Source organism: Molothrus aeneus, chromosome 23, assembly GCF_037042795.1.
Source record: "Molothrus aeneus isolate 106 chromosome 23, BPBGC_Maene_1.0, whole genome shotgun sequence".
Lineage (NCBI taxonomy): Eukaryota > Metazoa > Chordata > Aves > Passeriformes > Icteridae > Molothrus > Molothrus aeneus.
Window position 1 is genome coordinate 1,686,311 of NC_089668.1, and position 19,184 is coordinate 1,705,494.

General features: G+C 53.2%; 2 protein-coding genes across 6 annotated transcripts; one reads left to right on the forward strand and one right to left on the reverse strand.

Annotated features, from left to right (window-relative positions):
• Positions 1-543: 543 nt before the first annotated feature.
• AZIN2 (antizyme inhibitor 2) lies at positions 544-9,415 on the reverse strand. Of its 3 annotated transcripts, none has more exons than XM_066564865.1 (11): positions 9,302-9,415; positions 8,630-8,743; positions 7,024-7,198; positions 6,775-6,948; positions 5,889-6,061; positions 4,873-5,004; positions 4,207-4,372; positions 3,924-4,086; positions 3,285-3,397; positions 2,788-3,008; positions 544-2,126 (listed from the first exon to the last, which is right to left on the reverse strand). In XM_066564865.1, the coding sequence occupies exons 3-11, from the start codon at positions 7,120-7,122 to the stop codon at positions 1,985-1,987; spliced, it is 1,383 nt and encodes a 460-aa protein (XP_066420962.1). In that variant the 5' UTR covers positions 7,123-7,198; positions 8,630-8,743; positions 9,302-9,415; the 3' UTR covers positions 544-1,984. The 3 variants fall into 3 exon arrangements, with proteins under 3 accessions (XP_066420962.1, XP_066420961.1, XP_066420963.1); XM_066564864.1 differs by lacking the exon at positions 9,302-9,415 and adding an exon at positions 8,905-9,063; XM_066564866.1 differs by lacking the exons at positions 8,630-8,743; positions 9,302-9,415 and adding an exon at positions 8,905-9,063.
• Positions 9,416-10,670: 1,255 nt separating this feature from the next.
• AK2 (adenylate kinase 2) lies at positions 10,671-17,522 on the forward strand. Of its 3 annotated transcripts, none has more exons than XM_066564948.1 (7): positions 10,671-10,784; positions 11,178-11,303; positions 13,094-13,204; positions 13,307-13,401; positions 13,971-14,043; positions 14,541-14,736; positions 17,116-17,522. In XM_066564948.1, the coding sequence occupies exons 1-7, from the start codon at positions 10,671-10,673 to the stop codon at positions 17,430-17,432; spliced, it is 1,032 nt and encodes a 343-aa protein (XP_066421045.1). In that variant the 3' UTR covers positions 17,433-17,522. The 3 variants fall into 3 exon arrangements, with proteins under 3 accessions (XP_066421045.1, XP_066421047.1, XP_066421046.1); XM_066564950.1 differs by having other exon boundaries at positions 16,693-17,228; XM_066564949.1 differs by lacking the exon at positions 17,116-17,522 and having other exon boundaries at positions 14,541-15,608.
• Positions 17,523-19,184: the final 1,662 nt, after the last annotated feature.

The window sequence follows — 19,184 nt, forward strand, 5'->3', positions numbered from 1 at the left end:
ATGTCCAACCCCAGCGCTGCTTCCGGGATCAGCCGCACGCATGCGCAGTTCTATCTCCACGGCGCCGCCGCCACCCCCCCACTGCTTTCGCCGCAGCTTTGGTACAGCCCGGTCCCGGTTCCGAGCCGCTGCGTGCCGCTGTCCGGCCACAGCGGCCATCCCTGTGCCCTGTCGCGCCGCTTCCGCCGCCACCGGGTCCGTACACGGCACCACAGCAGGCGAAAACTGCAGCGCCTGGCATGTATCCTTCCGCGTCTCTCCCTCTGCCGGAACTTGAGGACCCGGGCGCGGCAGCATCACCGAGAGATCCCTCCGCAGCGCGGGACCCTGCACACCCCACACCTGGTGTGCCTCCGCGGGACCCTGCACACCCCACACCTGGTGTGCCTCCGCGGGACCCTGCACACCCCACACCTGGTGTGCCTCCGCTTTTTCGCCTTCCGCGCTCCTAGCACCGAGTGGGACTACTTTGTGTCACGATTCGGCCGCACAGCCACATCCACGCACACAAACCGTGCAACGGGGGGGGGGGGGGCGGGAGGCTGGAATATGACAGCTGCTTTAATAAATACAGGACAGACAGAGAATTATTTCGCCCCTGCAAATGCCAACCCTTTGATCCCAACACAAAAGAATTTGGAAAAAGAACTGTTCCCAAATAGCTCCAGAGTCCCCCCAATGTTTGGGACAGATTCAGACCCTGAAAATTCGGCAGCATTAATCCCAAATTAGAAAACTCACAAAAATCTTTTTATAATTTTCAACGAACAGACTGGGATGAAGTCAGAGGCCAGATTTGCAAAGAAGAAATTCTAAATCCTTTAGCTGTGCCTGTGCTATTCAGCCAGCAAGCCGGTGGTCCTAGAACATGGGTGGCTGTCCCGCCTCATGAGATAAAAGAATTGTGAAAAACAATAAGGGACGGTGGCATCTGCTCCCCATATTTTATGGGGATACAAACCAAAACTACTTCAAAATATTACAGAGTATAAAAATGCACTACAACACATGAGAGCACAGTGGACAATGCCAGAGGATTTAAAAAATCCCACTTTTCCCACTGTAGGATTTTTTATCCCTCCAGCACCACTGTGGGACCTTTTCCCCTGGTGCTGTAATGGGATTTTTCCCACCCCGATACCATTATGGGACATTTCCCACCCCAATACCATTATGGGACATTTCCCCTGGTGCTGCCATGGGATTTTTCCCCACCCCAACACCATTATGGGACATTTCCCACCCCAATACCATTATGGGACATTTCCCCTGGTGCTGCCATGGGATTTTTCCCACCCTAATGTCCCTAATACTATTATAGGATATTTCCCCTGGTGCTGCCATGGGATTTTTCCCACCCCAACACCATTATAAGACATCTCCCACCCCAGCACCATTATAGGACATTTCCCACCCCAATATCATTATGGGACATTTCCCCTGGTGCTGCCATGGGATTTTCCCCACTCCAATACCATTATAGGACATTTCCCACCCCAATACCATGATGGGACATTTCCCACCCCAATACCATTATGGGACATTTCCCACCCCAATACCATTATAGGACATTTCCCACCTCAATACCATTATGAGACATTTCTCACCCTAATACCATGATGGGACATTTCCCCTGGTGCTGTAATGGGATTTTTCCCCACCCCAACACCATTATGGGACATTTCCCACCCCAATATCATCATGGGACATTTCCCCTGGTGCTGCCATGGGATTTTTCCCACCCCAACACCATTATGGGACATTTCCCACCCCAATATCATCATGGGACATTTCCCCTGGTGCTGCCATGGAATTTTTCCCACCCCAACACCATTATAGGACATTTCCCACCCCAACACCATTATGGGAAATTTCCCCTGGTGCTGTAATGGGATTTTTCCCCACCCCAACACCACTATGGGACATTTCTCCTGCCAGTACCACCACAGGACCTTTCCCAGCGTGGCTCCTGCCCCAGAGCTGCTCAGATGATGCCAGCTGGAGCGAAGACAGGGGTGACACAAAGCGTCTCTGCCATCTCCCAGCCACAGGACAGGGGCGTGCAGAGGCTCTCACGCTCATCTTCGGTCTGGGGTGGCTTTCCCTGGAACAGCTGGATGGTTTTCCTGCAAGGGGAGACAGCCAAGGGGGAGGAGCAGCCCCTTGAGAATGGGATGGGGACACTCCAGGGCTCTCCTGTCCCCCAGAACGACAGCCAGAGGTGAGCTGGCTCTCTTTTCTCCACTAAAAGACTGCCTCAAGTTTGGTAATATTAAAAAAAAAAAAAAGATTTTTTTGCCTCTGAAGCCATGATTTCACCCTGAATTTCCAGGTTTTGGAACTCAGATTTCTCAGGTGGAAGAGAAGGCTCAAGTTTAAGACATTAATATTATTATTATATTAAATATTAATATTAATATTAATATTAATAAATTTAATTTAAAATTTAATATAATAATAATATTTTTAAAATAGGATTTTTGCCTCTGAGGCCATGATTTCACCCTGAATTTCCAAATTTTGGAACTCAGATTTCTCAGGTGGAAGAGAAGGCTCAAGACATTAATTAAGACATTAAATAATAATAATAATAATAATAATAATAATAATAATAATAATAATAATAATAATAATAATAATAATAATAAAAAATATTTTTTTTCCTCTGAGGCCATGATTTCAATCTAAATTTCCAGGCTCTGGCTCTCAGATTTCCCTCTCTCCCTTGGGCCCAGGTGGATGGGAAGCCCTTGCCTGGCACAGGACCCATCCCTGCCCATCCCTTACCAGGCCATGCGGGACATGGCGTAGGTGACGCGAGCCTGGGCCCCCCCGGCTGTGAGCAGGGATGCTGTTGGCGTGCTGTAGGCTCCCATGTCCCCAAAGATCAGCCAGTCCCCCACGTGCAGCTGGGGCAGCTGCAGCCCCTCGGCGATGCTGGGATCCTCGCCAGGCCCCCGCGGGCCCCGCAGGCTGCAGCTGTGCCAGGGCTGCTCCGGGCACGGCCTCTGCAGGAAAAAACAGGGGGTGAGGGTGTCCCAGGGGCACACTGAGCCCCAAATTCAACCCCACAGACTGGGTGCAGCCTCCACTGTGGCAGGAGGGTGGCTGAGGGACATCCTGAGCTGTCCCCAAGGGTCTCTGTGGGATGAGCATGTCCCAGTGCCACACTGAACCCCAAATTCAGCTCCACAGGCTGGGTGCAGCCTCCCCCATGGCAGGAGGGTGGCTGCCCCAATGTGAGGGACATGCCAGGCTGTCCCCAGGCCAGGTGAGCCCCTCACCTTGTGCAGCCGGGGCCTGGGGCAGGGGCTGTCGAACAGGAGGCAGCTGAAGGCGCCGTAGATGCCATCGCTGAGGTGATAGACCAGGCTCTTCTTGCTGCCACACTCTTCCTCTGGAAGGGATGGGGGAGAGGGCTCAGGGGGGCTCAGGGACACAGGGGACACATCAGGGAACAGGGAGAGGGCTCAGGGCACAAACTGGGGAGTGGGGAGAGGGCTCAGGGACACAGGGGATACATCAGGGAGAGGACTCAGAGGGGCTCAGGGACACCTCAGGGAATAGGGAAAGGGTTCAAGGGGTCTCAGGGACACAGGAAACACATTGGGGAATGGGGAGAGGGCTCAGGGACATGGGGACACCTCAGGGAATGGGGAGAGGGCTCAGGGGGGCTCAGGGACACAGGAGACACATCAGGGAACAGGGAGAGGGCTCAGGGACAGAGGGGACACATCAGGGAGTGGGGAGAGGGCTCAGGGACAGAGGGGACACAGGGGACACATTGAGGAGCAGGGAGAGGGCTCAGGAACACATTGGGGAGCAGGGAGAGGGCTCAGGGACAGAGGGGACACCTCAGGGAATAGGGAAAGGGTTCAAGGGGTCTCAGGGACACAGGGGACACCCCCTGCTGTCACACCTACCATCAGAGCCAGGCTGCTCCACGGGGATCTCCTCCAAGGCAGTGATGCTGACAGCCAAGGTGAAGGCAGAGGTGACGTAGTAACGCCCAGGCCTGGCAATAATTTCCACCCCACTGCCCTCAGGGAAGTACAAATCCAAGGCAGAGTTTATCCCAGCAGCGATCTGTGAGGGAAGAAAAAGAACCTTCCTGTTGGTTAGCTGGGAATTCTGCAGGGATCCAAACCCAGGGAGAGCTCCAAGCTCATTCTCTGCCTGCCGAGGGCAGAGCTTGGAGGTTTGTACCTCTTCCAGCGGGGCTCTGGTGTCCTCAGTGGCGGGGAAGCCCCCCCCGATGTCCAGGAGGTGCATGTGGTGTCCCAGCTCTGTCCCCATGTCAAACACCAGCTGTGCTGTGGCCACAGCCTGGGCCCAGGCCTGGGGCTCCAGCCCACGGCTCCCCAGGTGGAAGCTGAGGGCACAAACCCCATCTCAGCAGGGTCTGATCACCCCCAGAGCAGAGGGGACACGGCCCTAGGGTTGGCACTCACACAGCTTCCCACACACCGTGCCAAGCCAGACCCACAGAGCCCCATGGAGCCTTTCCTGGGGTCAAACCTGCCCCAAATTGGTCCCAACAAGGTAAAATTCCTGCCTTGACCTCACTCCCAATGACCCAAGCCAGACCCACAGAGCCCCATGGAGCCTTTCCTGGGGTCAAACCTGCCCCAAATTGGCCCCACCAAGATCAAATCCCTGCCTTCACCTCACTCCCAATGACCCAAGCCAGACCCACAGAGCCTTTCCTGGGGTCAAATCTGCCCCAAATTGGCCCCACCAAGATCAAATCCCTGCCTTCACCTCACTCCCAAGCAGAGCAGCTGCAGCACTGTTGTTCCAGCAGGGCAGAGCTCCCCAGATCCCCATCCAGAGGGGCTGAGCACCCCTAGGGAAGGAGGCCCAGGGCTGTACCTGATGCCAACAACCTCCACAGCCTGGTCCTTGGCTGTCTGCAGCAGGTGCCCACAGGATTCCAGCGTGGTCCCAAAGCTCAGGCTCGGGTGGGCAGCAGGGATGGAGTCAGCATTGATTCCCAACAACATCCTGCACAGCAAAGCCACCAAAGCTGGGTTAAAGAGTCTTGGAATAACAGGATCGTGAAAGGAAAAGCCTTTGAGGGCTGGAAAAGCCCTCAATAATCACTGAGCCCAAATATTAACCCCAAGTATTAAGTCCAGCACTAAACCATGTCCCTGAGAACCACATCTACAAGTTGTTTTAACTTTTGCCCCGGTGCTGCCATGGGATTTTTTCCCACCCCAATACCATGATGGGACATTTCCCACCCCAATACCATGATGGCACATTTCCCCTGCTGCTGCCATGGGATTTTTCTCACCCCAGTATCATTATGGGACATTTCTCCTGGTGCTGTTGTGGGATTTTTCCCACCCCAATACTGTTATGGGACATTTCCCCTGGTGCTACCATGGGATTTATCCCACCCCAATACCATGATGGGATTTTTCCCACCCCAATACCATTATGGGACATTTCCCACCCCAATACCATGATGGGATATTTCTCCTGGTGCTGTTGTGGGATCTTTCCCACCCCAATACCATTATGGGACATTTCCCACCCCAATACCATTATGGGACATTTCCCCTGGTGCTGCCATGGGATTTATCCCACCCCAACACCATGATGGGATTTTTCCCACCCCAGTACCATTATGGGACATTTCCCCTGGTGCTGCCATGGTGATCCCACCCCTTCCCTGGGCAGCCTGTTCCACTGCCTGGTGACACATTCAGTGATCCAATTTTCCCCCATATCCAATCCAAACTTCCCCTGGCACAGCTTGAGGCCGTTCCCCTTCTCCTATCACTTGGCAGAAGAGACTCACACCTACCTTGTCCAACCTCCTCTTGCCCCCCACAGCCCCCTGCCCATTCCCCACTCCTGTGGCACTGCCAGGCACCCACCTGGCACGGGGGTGGCTCCTGGCCACCTTGCTCAGCTCCACCTCGTTGTCAAAGGCCATCAGCCTGACCCCGTGGGTGGCTGCATACCTGAGGTGGGCAACCTGCTTGCAGGGGCTGCTGTAGAAGATCCTGTCTGGTGGCACCCCAATGCCTTGGACACGGGTGATCTCTGCCTGCAGGGACAAGGGGACACGTGCAGCAGGTCCCCAGGAGCTGGGTGAGGACCAGCCACCAGTGCTGAGGAGTGTCACAGCCTGGGCTTTTCCAGGGAAAAGCTACCAGAGCTCAAAGGGATCACAGTGGACTTTGTCCTGGCATGGACAGGTTTAAAAACACCAGAGAATGGGAGAGGAGACAAGTGGGGTTAGCAGGCTTGGGGCTGACTCCTGGTCTGAGCTGTGACAACTCTTGCCCTTTCTCCTCCTATTAATTTATATAAATATATATTTATATAAATATATATATTATATAATATATAATATATAAATATATATTTTATATATATAATATATAATTTATAATTATATAAATTAATATAATTTAAATCCTATTTAATTACATAAAAGTAAGTGATTTAATTTTGCCTCTTCTCTGGAAGTCTGGCTGTTAAAAATGACAAGCAGGAGGGAGCAAAAAAGCTTTAGATTCAGCCCTAAGGACACCAAGAGCTGGACAGCTGTGACAGTGACACCCCAGGGATGTGCTGTGCCACCAGCCAGGACAGCAGCTCCAGGGACAGGAACGAGGACAACAAAGATGGGACAAGGAATTCTGGGCTGTGACAGCAGAGGGAAATGTCACCTGGAGCACAGACTTAGGAAAGGAGGGTGAGCTCTGCCACTCCCCCACGAGCATTTCCCCTGGAGCTGTCCTCCCACAGCCCTACCTTGTTGGCACAGGCAAAGCCTGCCCCCAGCTCTGCCAGCAGCCTGAGCACCCCTTCAGTGCCGTTGCATTTCACTGGGAAATAGGGCTTCACCCGGGGCAGGGCCTTCAGGAAACACAGGTGCTTCTTCACAATGTCCCCCAGGTCTGCCACGAAGACGGCCTGCTGCTGGCTCTAGGGGACAGCTGGAGTGAGCAGCAGCTCCAGGAGTGCCCTTTGCAAAGGCAGCAGCAGAGCATCAGCCCTCACCTCCTGGCACAGCTCTCCCAGGAGGTTCTCCAGGAGGTCTCTGGTGGTGAAGCCCTCCTCCACCATCAGGAAATTGGATTCGTTCAAGAACCCGTTCATGGTGTGATGTTCTGGGTGTGGGGATGCCCCTTGAAAGACTCCTGGAGTTGAGGATGGATTCTAAGGATGAGACACACTGTAAAAAGGAAAGGAATATGTGACAGTGTTCACAGGGGTCTGAGGATGAGGGAAGAGACGAGAATCTGACTCTGTTTCAGAAGGCTTGATTTATTATTTTATGATATATATTACATTAAAACTATACTAAAAGAATAGAAGAAAGTATTTCATCAGAAGATTAGCTAAGAATAGAATAAGAAAGAATCAATAACAAAGGCTCTGTCTTGGACTCTCTGTCCGAGCTAGCTGGGCTGTGATTGGCCATTAATTAGAAACAACCACATGAGACCAATCCCAGATGCACCTGTTGCATTCCACAGCAGCAGATAATCAATGTTTGCATTTTGTTCCTGAGGCCTCTCAGCTTCTCAGGAGGAAAAAATCCTAAGGAAAGGATTTTTCATAAGAGATGTCTACAACAGGAATATTTAGAGGAAGGGTCCAGAAGCTCCATCAGCATGGACCACCCCTCCCACAGCCAGGGTAGAGCTCTGTGCTGCTCTGCTCCAAACCTGCAGCTCAGCAGAGCCCTGCTCTGGCTTACAGCATCTTCCCTGGGGGAGGAGACACATTTCTCTGCAGTTCAGAGCTGTTTTGGCACACAGCAGCCTTGTCTCCATCAGCAGGCACCAGCACAAAGCCAAGTGCACCACAAAGAGCAGAGATGCCTCTCTAGGCCAAGAGAGGCCCCTTCATGGCCTGGAATCTGCAGAGTGCTCAGTGGGGTGAACATCCCAGATGGATCCCAAACAGCTGAGGGCTCCTGGACCCACCTTCCCAGGGGAAAGGCCCAGCACAGGGCACTCACTGACACCATCCAGCCTCAGGGCAGCCTGGATCCCTGCTGTGGATGCAGTTCTGTGGCTGTCCCGTGACACAGGGTGTGGAACAAGGGGACAATTGAGCAGCACAGAGTTTTCTGGCTCATCCTAGCAAAGCTTTCATTTTGAGCTCACACCCTGAGCTTTAACAAACCCCTGCCCTGGATCCAGGCTGACCCATAACCCAGGGAGCTGGTGAGCTAGCAGGGAACATTTCCACTCCAATAATCCAGGTTTAGCTCCAGGGCTCTTCCAGGAGCACGGTCTCTCTGATTTGAAGTGAGCAGGAGGCAGAGGTTTCATCTCTCAGAGCTGCACACCCCCTCCTCCCCACAGACACCTCCTGACAGCATTCCAGGGGGCACTGGGAGAAAGACCACGCTGACCCTGGAGCAGCAGGATGTTGTAATGCATTGAGCAAGCACCAGCAGCCAATCCCACAGACAGGAATGGGATGAAAAAACACGTTTTGAACTCTTAGAAGGAAAGGGGAGCAACTCCTTCAGCTTTACCCTTCAGTCCCCATCACCAAACAGCACCAGCCCACCCTGGCTGGGCACAGATGGGATGAAATGGGTCACTCCTGTCAGGACTCATGCCCCAGCCTGGGACATTCCCCTCCTTACCAGGGTCCAGATGTCCCTCCCAGGTGTCCTGGTGTGCTGTCAGGGGGGCTCCCCGAGGAACACCAAGCTCCTGCAGCAGCCTGAGGTGTAGCTGTGCCTGGGGGTCCGGGGTTTCTGGGGAGAAGCAGTGCAGGGGCTTAGAGAGGGAGAGGGGCACTGACAGCACAATGCCCTTCATCCCCATCCTTAAATTAGCAACCACAGGCACTCCACAGCTCCCTTCTCACTGTGCCAGGCAAAGCAGCTCCCCCACAGCCCCCCCAAAGCCCCCTTACCTCGGAAAGCATTTAAACAGACTCTGCCATGGGTATCCCAGGAGAATGAACCAGCTCCAGGGCCGGCTGTTTGTCCTGCCCCAGCTCCCTGCCTGGCCCGAGCCCCTGCAGAGGATGGGGGTGCTCTGCACCCCTTCTCTCCCAGCGCTGCCTCCCTGCTCTGCCTCCCAACCGTAGCCATGACAACCAAATCCAGCCACCCCATTGGCTGAGCCGCCTCCGAGCATCCTTCATCCCTTTTGGAGGAGGCTCCCCCTCCTCGCCCACCCTCTGCAAAGGCTGGGGCTGCCCCCTGCAGCCACCCCGGGCTCTCACCGCGTCCCTGCAGCTCATCCCCAGCCCGCAGCCCGGCCCTGCCTCCCGCGGGGACCCTCGGGGGCAAGAGAGCCCGAAATACCTCGGAAATGCCGCTGCCAGGGAAACCAGGCTTCCTGCAGATGAAAGGCTGAGCGGTGTTTGGCTGGGAATCCGGAGAGGGGGAGGGAGTTGGGAAGATGTCAGGGACTGATCCTGCCCTTGCTGAGCTGCTGCTGGTTCTGGTGGGTGCCCCAGGGGCAGATCCAGCTCTGCCATCAGTGCAGATGCTCTGTGTGATCTGTGAGACCTGGATCTTGGACATGGTGTCACTGCTCCATCCCACAATTTTATTTTTTTTTTAAACGCTTCTTGTTAAATGTGCAGGTCTCTCTCTGGTGCTGCTGAGAAACCAATGTTCTGTCTGTGGAGGGGTGGCTGTCCCCTCTGAGGGGGGAGTGAGAAGGACCAACTTATCCTGAGTTTCTCTATTCAACACTGTGGTCTTGGCTTTGCCACAGACTCTCCTGGCAACCAGGGCCAAGGAAGTTCTTGTCTGCTGTGAGATCCTGGCTGGTTTTGCCTGTGCTCTGGCCCATCCCCAGTGCTGGACTGTGCTCTGTGGGGTGTGGGGACCATGCAGAGAGGCTGGGAGAGCAGAGAGGGGCAGAGCCCTGCAGTGCCAGCCCCCCCTGGATGTGCTGGGCAGTGTTATGATGCAGAGCCCTTGCAGAGCAGGGCACTGAGCCCATCCCACGCAACGCCAGGGCAAGCACAGCTCAGAATCCCAGGATCAATTAGGCTGGAAAAGATCTCTGAGATCACAAAGTCCAATTCTGACCAGACACCACCGTGTCAGCTGGCCCACAGCACCAAGTGCCACATACAGTCTTTCCGTAAATACTTCCAAGGGTGGTGACTCCACCATTTCCAGGGAAACTCCTTTCAATGCCTAATCTTCCTGTGAAGAAATTCTTCCTAATGTCCAACCTTGTGCCCTTGTGTAGCTCAAGACTGTGTCCTCTTGCCCTGTCACCAGCTGCCTGGGAGGCAAACCCTGCCCTCACGTGGCTCCAAACTCCTTTCAGGTAGTTTGGGCAGCCCTGAACCTCCTTTTCTCCTGGCTCAGCTACCTCAGCCGCTCCCCATCAGATTTGTACTCCAGCTCCCTTGCCGTTCTCTAGACACATTCCAGCAGCCCAATGTCCTCCTTGAGCCGAGTGACCCAGAGCTGGACGCAGCTCCCGGGGCTTGGGGACAGCCCGGGGCAAACGCGGCGACACCGAGCGATCCACGTGGCGCGCAAAGCCCCGCCCACCTCCGCTATATCCCCGCCCACCTCCCCATAACCCCGCCCACTTCATGTAAAGCGCGCTATATTTGCATATTATATCTAATTTTCATAGCCCCGCCCAGCGGCGCTGTCCCCGCCCACGAGGCGCGGGCCGGGCGCGCAGTTGGCGGCGGCGGCCATGGCTCCGAGCGCTCAGGCGGGCCCGGGCCGCGGGCAGGCCCCGGCCGCGGGGATCCGCCACGGCATCCGCGCCGTGCTGCTGGGCCCGCCCGGCGCCGGCAAGGGCACGCAGGTGAGGGCGATGCGGGCGGCACCGGCCGGCGGGACCTTCCCCACTGCCGGCGCTCAGCGTGTGACCCCCGCGTGGAGGGACGCGGGTGTCCGGCCTTGGGCTGCCCGCTGACGGGTCGCGGTGCGCGGTGTGTCCGTGTGGGCCCGGCTGTCCCCTACGCGGGGGCTCGGTTCTATCCCGCCTCCAGGGCCCCGCTCGCCGCGGCTCTTTGTCCCCGATCCCTTTGTCCCGGACTCGGACCGGGTGTCGCTGAGCTCCGGGGCTCCGTGCCGGGCCCTGCCACGTGCTGGCCGGTCAACGACTGTCCCGCTGCCGCCACGGGGGGACGAGGCCCCGCCGGGCCGGGGATCCTCAGCCTCCGAGGGCCGCTCTCACCTCTGTCCTCTCCCGCAGGCCCCGAAGCTGGCCGAGACCTACTGCGTGTGTCACCTGGCTACCGGCGACATGCTGCGGGCCATGGTGGCCTCGGGCTCCGAGCTGGGCAAGCGGCTCAAGGAGACGATGGATTCGGGGAAGCTGGTGGGTCCTGGGGAATGTGCAGGGAGGGGAGACGGGCTGGCAGCATCTGGAATGAGAGCAGACAAAATCCATCTCCTAATTAGGATTCTTTAATTAGCGTAGGAATGCAGATTGCAGGGTGAAGGCAGATTGCAGGGTGAAGGTAGGGATGGGGGCTTTCCTTCTATCACCCTGCAGGAGAAGCATCCTATACAAACATCCTTCCTCTTCAAAATTACTGTTTGCTTACCAGCAGCTTGTTGCCCTGGGTTGTTTTTATTTTTTAGGGGGTGCAGTCTGGCTGGTAATTTTCTGGCTCCTGAACACTGAGGTCACAGTGTATCCTTGGAGCTGCAGGATGTTACAGCCGGGCTTTGAGGCTCCTGTGTCTCTTCACTTGATACCTGAGCTCCAGGTATCACTTCAAAGGGTTCATCTGCATCCCAGCTCTTGCATAAGCTCGATTCACCTGTAACTGTGAGGTGAAAATGGACCTGAAGGTGTTGCTGTGGTAGTTACAGCAGCTGCTGTGTGACAGAGACACTTTGGATTCTCAAGGGACACAAGTTAGAATCTCTGACATTCTTTTTCTGAGGGTCTCATTATCTCACCCTAACGACTGAAATATCTCAGGGAAACTCAAGGGACCACAAATTGCAGTGACTTGCCCCAATGTGGGGCAGATCTCAAGCATCCCTGTGGCTGCCACGGCCTCCTAACACCCCAGGGAGAATCTGCAGGCCGCAGATGGGGAGAGCAGCCTTATCTGACTTCTGCTCAGAGCTCATTGCAACACCGAGCCTGCAATACCCAGCTGGTTATGAAAGATAGGGACGTTATCTGGCCAGGCTGGTGGTATCTGCCACGTGTGTTTGTGTGTGGCAGGCAGCTCCAGGCTGCTCCACAGGCACATCCCACAGCCCTGTGATAACTCAGCTGGGAGCACACCAGCATTTCAGGATGGCCTTTATGCTCAGGATCTTTTTTTTCTCCAAAGGGTGTAATCAGGAAGGCACAGAAGTGACTTGTTGCTTACTTCCCCTGCCTGCAGGGTTGTTGTTTGTGTGTTGTGACAGCCTGGTCCCCAGTCCTGCTGGGTCCCAGTTGTGTGTGCTGGAGAAAACAGAGCTGCTCCCAAATAAACAGCTATTGTTGGGGCTGCAGCATCTGTGAGTGCTGCAGTGTGGAAAAGGCACTAATCCCAGTGGTATGCTGAGATTGTTAGATGGGGAAAAAAACTATCCAGTGAAGCCAGAGCTTGTCAGCAACTCTTGGGCTTTTACCTTTGTATGAGGTTTATGGGAGTCAATGAGCAACTCGCCTGCTCTGCCCTTCCTGCCCAGGCCTGCCTCCCGAGGTGGTTGTGTAGGTGAAGGTACAAAGTAACAGGAAATCAAGGTTATGTTGATACTTTGTATTGTGAATTGGTTAAAAAGAATAATAATCTAAGGAGTTTGAGCTGACAGCGTTCCTTGCAATACAGCAACCTTTGTAACAGTGAAGTTACAGTGCTGGTCCAAGTCCCTGCGTAGGCTGGAGTGTCCCTGGAGTGAAATGTGGCATTGCCCTTGTCCTGGTGTTGCAGGGAGTGCTGCCCTGATGTGGGCAGGCCTGAACAGGCAGCCTGAGAGTTGACATGAATTATGGAATCACAGAATATCCTGACACACAAGAATTGGAAGGGACACACAATAATTATTGAGCCCAGCCCTTGGCCCTGCACAGGATGACTCCAAAAATCCCACCCTGTCCACAGCTGTGTGTAAATTCAGGGTGCCCTTCCTGACAACATACCTGTCTCATCTCTGCAGGTGAGTGATGAGATGGTGGTGGAGCTGATTGAGAACAACCTGGACTCCCCTCCCTGCAAGAACGGGTTCCTCCTGGACGGCTTCCCACGCACAGTGAAACAGGCAGAGATGGTATGGGAGCCCCTGCTCGGGGGCTGCTCCAGCACCCCCTTCCCTGGAACCCAGGGGTCCCTGCTCCCTCAGCCCCTCTGAGGTGGGTGTTTGCTGTTGCAGCTGGATGAGCTCCTGGAGAAGAGGAGGGAGAAGCTCGACTCCGTCATTGAGTTCAGCATCCCCGACTCGTTGCTGATCCGGAGGATCACGGGACGGTAAATCCTCCTGTCCCCGTGCTCAGGGCTTGGGATTTCCTAGTCCATGGAAGAGCATCCTCATTTCAGATCCCAGGTTGTCCTCATGGTGCTTAAGGCTGGCTGTGCTGCTGGTCTCTATTTCTTCCCTATGCCTGGGCCAGCCTTGAGCAGAGCACCTTCCTTGCCCTATAAATCAGGGATTTCTATAGAAAATCTAGAAAATCTCAGCTCATTCTAAGTTCGTCCTTCTGCAAAGCTGTAATTGCTCCCCTGGAGCAATTACAGAGGACCCTGAATACATTTGGGCACCAGTAAACTTCCTCCAGGGTCAGGAGTGTGTTCTCTTGCACTGTTTTCCAGACCCCTTTCCCAGCAGAGCAGGATGTAAAACTCCCCTTCTCCATCTCCCAGCGCAGCTGCTTTTCCAAACTGAAGAGGCCCTTGGTACAGAAATAACTGGAGAGAATTTTCTTACAAGTGAAAGGCTAATGGTGCTGCAGTGGCAGATGTTTCTGTGCTGATGAGTGGCAGGTTCAGGAGATCTTGTCCTGACCAGCTGCTTTGCTGACACTTCTTTTCTGTCTCAGGCTCATTCACCCAGCGAGTGGCCGCTCGTATCACGAGGAGTTCAGACCCCCGAAAGAGCACATGAAGGACGATGTATGTGAGCTCCCAAGGCTGCAGCTTACCTTCCTTTGGGTTTAGCTGATGCTTTGCAGTCTCTCCCTGGAAAAACTCATTTCTTTCCTTCTCTTATACCTTCCTGTCCTGGCTTTCTGGGGAGCGTGGGGAGCTGCTTGGGCAGCCTGAGCCGACGGCACTGCGGGGAGCGAGGCCTGGAGGGATGGATGGATGGATTGGATGAAGGGCATGGCCAGTCTGCAGAGCTCAAATTGTGACTGGTTTCATCCTGGGGAGCAGCTGTAGCTGGTGCCTGCTCTTGAGGCTCCTTTTAGAGACAGAATGGTGTGTGGGGAAAAAGACCACGGTGCTGAGCCCTTCTCTCTTCAGTGACTGCTCTGGGACTTGTTCTGGCTGCCCTGGGTTCGCTCCATCTCCTCTGCAGCACCACCCTGGATGAGGAGGGGAGCAGGGAGAGAAGGGGGGGAGCGTGCCAGGCTGCAGCTGGCTGGAGAATGTCGCCTTGCTTCTCCCAGGTCACTGGAGAGCCCCTGATCCGCCGCTCGGACGATAACGAAACGGCCCTGAAAACCCGGCTGAAGGCCTATCACACCCAGACCTCCCCCCTGGTGTCCTACTACAGCAAGAGAGGGATCCATACGGCCGTGGATGCCTCCCAGTCCCCCGACGTGGTGTTTGCCAGCATCCTGGCAGCCTTCACCAAAGCAACATGTAAAGACCTGGTTATGTTCATTTAAAGCTCCATCCCAGGATGGGCTTCTCCTTTTATTTTTTTTTTTTTCCTCTCTCTTTCTCTGTCTCTGTCTCTCTGGGGCCAAGGAGGGTGAAGAGCTGAGCAGAGTAGAAGGGGAAGGGATGAGGTGATGCAGCCCAAGGCAGGGCTGTGCTAATTCTCTAATTTAATTAAACGAGCTGTTAACGGTTTCTATGTGGCTATATGTGAACGTCAGTCTGTGTGTAGATGTTGGGATTTTTGGCCTCTAGAGGCCGCAGCGAGCCCATGCTCCAGCTGCCCGAAATGGGCACTGCACTCCTTTGGGTGAAACAGCCTTTGTTTCATCCTAGAAATGCTCCTCTCTGAAAGGAACTGTACTTCCAGCTCCTCCCAGCTACCCCACAGGAGCCTTGCAGAAGGTTGGGGATGTGGGGGAAGGATTTCCCAGGGCATGTGAAGCTGCAGGATTGAAACCTGGAGTTGCTCTGTGTGTGTGTTGCTGTGGGACAGCCTGGCTGCTGCTCGGGGCTGGATGATGATGTGTTCTCCTTGTATGTGTTTTATTCCCTGTGGGGTAGCAGGTTCCTGTTCTGATGGCACTTGGGGGGCAGAAAGAGGGTGGGGGGGTTTCAACCTTTATTTATTTGTGGGATTTATAGCAGATTAGTGAGATGCTTCTTTTTAATGTGAAATCTGTGGTCAGAGTCTGACAGTTACTGTGTGGTAGGTTGGGATGTCCTGAGGATAAGAAAAGAACTTTGGTTTTAACTCTTCACTCTTGCCTTGGTTTTGACCAAGGAGAGGAAGATGCATTGAGCTTCTCCTGATTCCAAAGTCTAAATAAAATAAAGCCTTATTGCAAAACAAATGATTTCTCAAGGCTCAAGAGACAGAGTTATTAAGCACTGGCTCCATGTGCCCTTGAGCTAACGACCTTCGTTGTGAGCTCATGGAAATGTTCCTGTTTCTTGAGCAAATCCAGCAGCTCCATCAGGCTGTGTTTGAGGACACTGTGTGTGCTCAGAGCCTTTCCAGGGCATTGTGCTGCTGTGTGGTGACACTGCAGGGCTGGCACTGACCTTTGGCCATGAGGGATTCCAGCCCTTCCTAGAGGACCCTGCTGTAAATATGGATTGGCCCAGAGGAAACTTTGTCCTTTGGCATTCCATGTGTGTTTACTGATTGTTATTGAGTATCCTCCTCTCTCTCTCTCTCTGGGGATGGCCCACTCCATCCTGTGCACTGAGCTGCTGTGAGCTCTGTGGCCAGAGCAGATGTTTAATCCTCAGGAATCCCTTGCTCTTTTCCTTTATAACCTCTTTTGCGTGACAATCCCCTCTCTGTCATCACACATCCTTTCCAGGGACAGAACCTCTTCCCTTCCAGCAAACTGGGAACCAAAAGCAGTTGACTTGTTGCTCTAGAAAGCACATGACTGAGGAGAAAGGCTCTGACAGTAAACAGGGCTGGGTTTGCCAGCCTATTGTCCCCTAGGATTCCCAGACAGCCCTTGCTCTGTCTCTGGGTTTCCTGTGGAAGGATAACCTGGAATTGGTGTGCTGGGAGGTTGGGATAGCATTTAGGGTAGGACTGCTGTGCCCCAGGGAGTGGGAAAGTGTGTGGGTTACAGCTGCCCTGGCATCTTGGTGATGAAAGAAGTCGTGTGGAAGCGGCTCTTATGTGAGAGCCAAAGGGAGAGCTGCAGCTCCCTACACTCTGGGAAGGGTTCCCAGCCAGTTGGCATGCCTGGATTTGGTCAAGGTTTTACTCTACAGCAAGAGCAAGATGTTCCCCCACTCTTCATTCCTTTCCTCCCTTGTGCTCTCTTCACATCCAGCTCACCAGCCTTTGTTTGGGTTTTGTTTTTTTTTTTTTACCATAAACCATGCTTAATTTTGTTTGTTTGTTTTTCCCTAAATATTTTTTTTTCTCTCTGTTCCCATTTATTCCAGCTGAGTGACTCCATCAAGCAGATGAGACACCACCAAACGCTGCACACTCTGCTACATCACCCATTGCAGCCCTTCCCTGGGTGCAGGGAGGGCAGCTGGGAAGGGGGGGTATGATTGATGGGAGGGGGGGAAGGAGGTGCTAGACAAGGGGTTGGGGGGCTGATTTGGTTGGGTTTTGGTTGGATTTCTTACTTGGCAGAATCATTGTGAAGAGGAGGCGGCCTTCTCCTTAGAAATCATGTTTGTGGAGGCAAAACAATTGTGGAGAGGGAAACGTCTCTCAGTGATCAGCTGCAGGTCCTTGACCTGTTGGAGGGCAGGGCTAGATGTTACTCCAGGCTTCTCCAGGACTTTCAGGGCTTGTCTCGTGGGCTCTTGGTACTCTGAGGCCACTGAAAGGTTTGCTGTGATTTTTTTCTAAAGTTGCTTCCTATCAGCGAGGACCAAAAGGAACAAATGATTCATCATCATCATCATGTGTGAAATGGAAAGGAAAAAAAGATGCCGTGCTCTTTTCCTGGAAGTTCTGTTTTTCTTGTTCTGCTGCATTCCTAAACCCTGGCATAAAGACTTCTCAAGGATTCTCTGCTGCTGAACAGAGGGGCTGTGCCTCTAGTCCAAACCTGCCTTACTTGGGAATGGGGTGGCTTTTCTGTGATCATGACCAAGCTGGAATTCACACAATGCTGAAGAAATGCAAAAGAGACTTTTTCTTAATTGCCTGCAAAAATAACACTTAATTTGGGGTTTTTTTTTGCATTTCTTTTTAGATCAAATGGTGCCTTGTCTAACCTCTGAATCAATAATAAAATAACCCCTTTACATTTGTATCTGGTGCTGTGTCCTCTTTGACCTGCAGACAGCGTGGAGGATGAGGAGGCAGATGACAGCATCAACTAACAATTGAGCTGGGTGGATCCTGGGGCCTGATCCTATCTCAAGGATGTTCTGTGCAGCTGGAAATGTGGCTTGTAATTCCTTTTATCTCTTCTCCTTGCTGAGTGTGTCCAATGCTTTAGATCACCATAGCAATGGTGATTTTTTGCTGGTCCTCTCTCCTGTTTCTTCCTGTGTGAGGCTGAAAGCACCGAGCCCCTGAGTATCCTCTCTGTCCAGAGCTCCTTGCAGTATTTTAACTGATGTAATCCCTTTTTTCCTCCTCCCTTTGAATCTCCAGTGTGTGGAGGAGCTGATGTTATTTCCTTCTCTCCTCCTGCAGCAACTGGAAGCCACATTATTGTGTCTTCTGTTTCTGCCTTTCATACTTTGCTGCATCCTTTCCTCTCTAAATTCCCGGTGAAAATTCTGTCCTAATGCAGGGAATGAGAGCATTTCCTGGCCTCCCTTTCTCCTGCCTCCACAGGGACTCTGCCCCTCTGTGGTATCCCAGAGGAGGCTGTTCCTGATGGACTGATGGAGGTTTGTTGTTTATCCACGATTCTTCCAGCCCTGCATGTGTTCAGGCACCAGAAAGGGCTGGACTGCTTGTACTCATTTCCTGCAGAAATTATTGGTTTTCCAGCATAATTGGGCTCTCCTGCTCCTCCACCATTGTGTCTCTGTGCTCAGGTGTTTTCATTACCTCTCTGTACCTCCCATTACCATTCTTGTGTGCCTCTGGCCTTTGTGGTGTTCTTCCCTTGTTCTTTTTGATGGTGGATGTTAAACCGTGCTCTTCCTCCTTGTCTGGGATTGTGTCCTCTGCTCCTTGCCTGCTGGTTTAAAAACCTGTTCTGCCTGCTCCTCCTGGCTTTCTGGTCTGTGGGATGGAGGAGTCCTGGCTCCTCTGAGCTGGGCTGCCTCTGTTTGATCCTTACCTGAGTGGAGCATGAAATGGATTGTTGGGGAGCTGTGGGGAGGCTGCAGTGGGGAGTCTGTGAGCTCAAGCCTGGCTCCTGTGGAGCTGGATCTGTGCTGTGACCTGTCTCTCTCAGGCTGACCTTGAATGTTTTCCACAGCACACAATGCTCTGCAGGTGCTGTAAATTCCTTCTGCTCAACCATTTCGTTCCAGCAAGCTGCTTATCAGGCACTCTTTTGAAAACTGTGTTCATATTTCATACACACAATTATTCAGCAACTATAAAAGGGGAAAATTCCTATTTATAGCACAAGGACCAGCATCAAATAGGACACTGAATTCTCACTGATAGAGGAAGTGACCTGTTCTCTAATGCAGCAATATTTCTGCTGAAAAGAAACAGCATCTTGAATGGGGGGAGGGATGAAAGCCCTGGGCCATCTCTTTCCATTAAAAATGTGCTGCAGTCCTAAAAATGTATCTGCCCTTCTCCCTTCCCAATGAAGCTGCTGGCGACAGGGATTGCAGGCAAACCTTTCACTGTGGGTTTGTGGTTAGTGGTAATGAACCCACCGACTCCTGATGGTCTGTTTGGAGCTGGGCTTAAGTTTCTGATCAATAACCTGATCTTTGACCTTGATGTGGGGGCGAGGAGAAGCCGCTGCAGAGATGTCTGTGGGGACTTGGTGCCA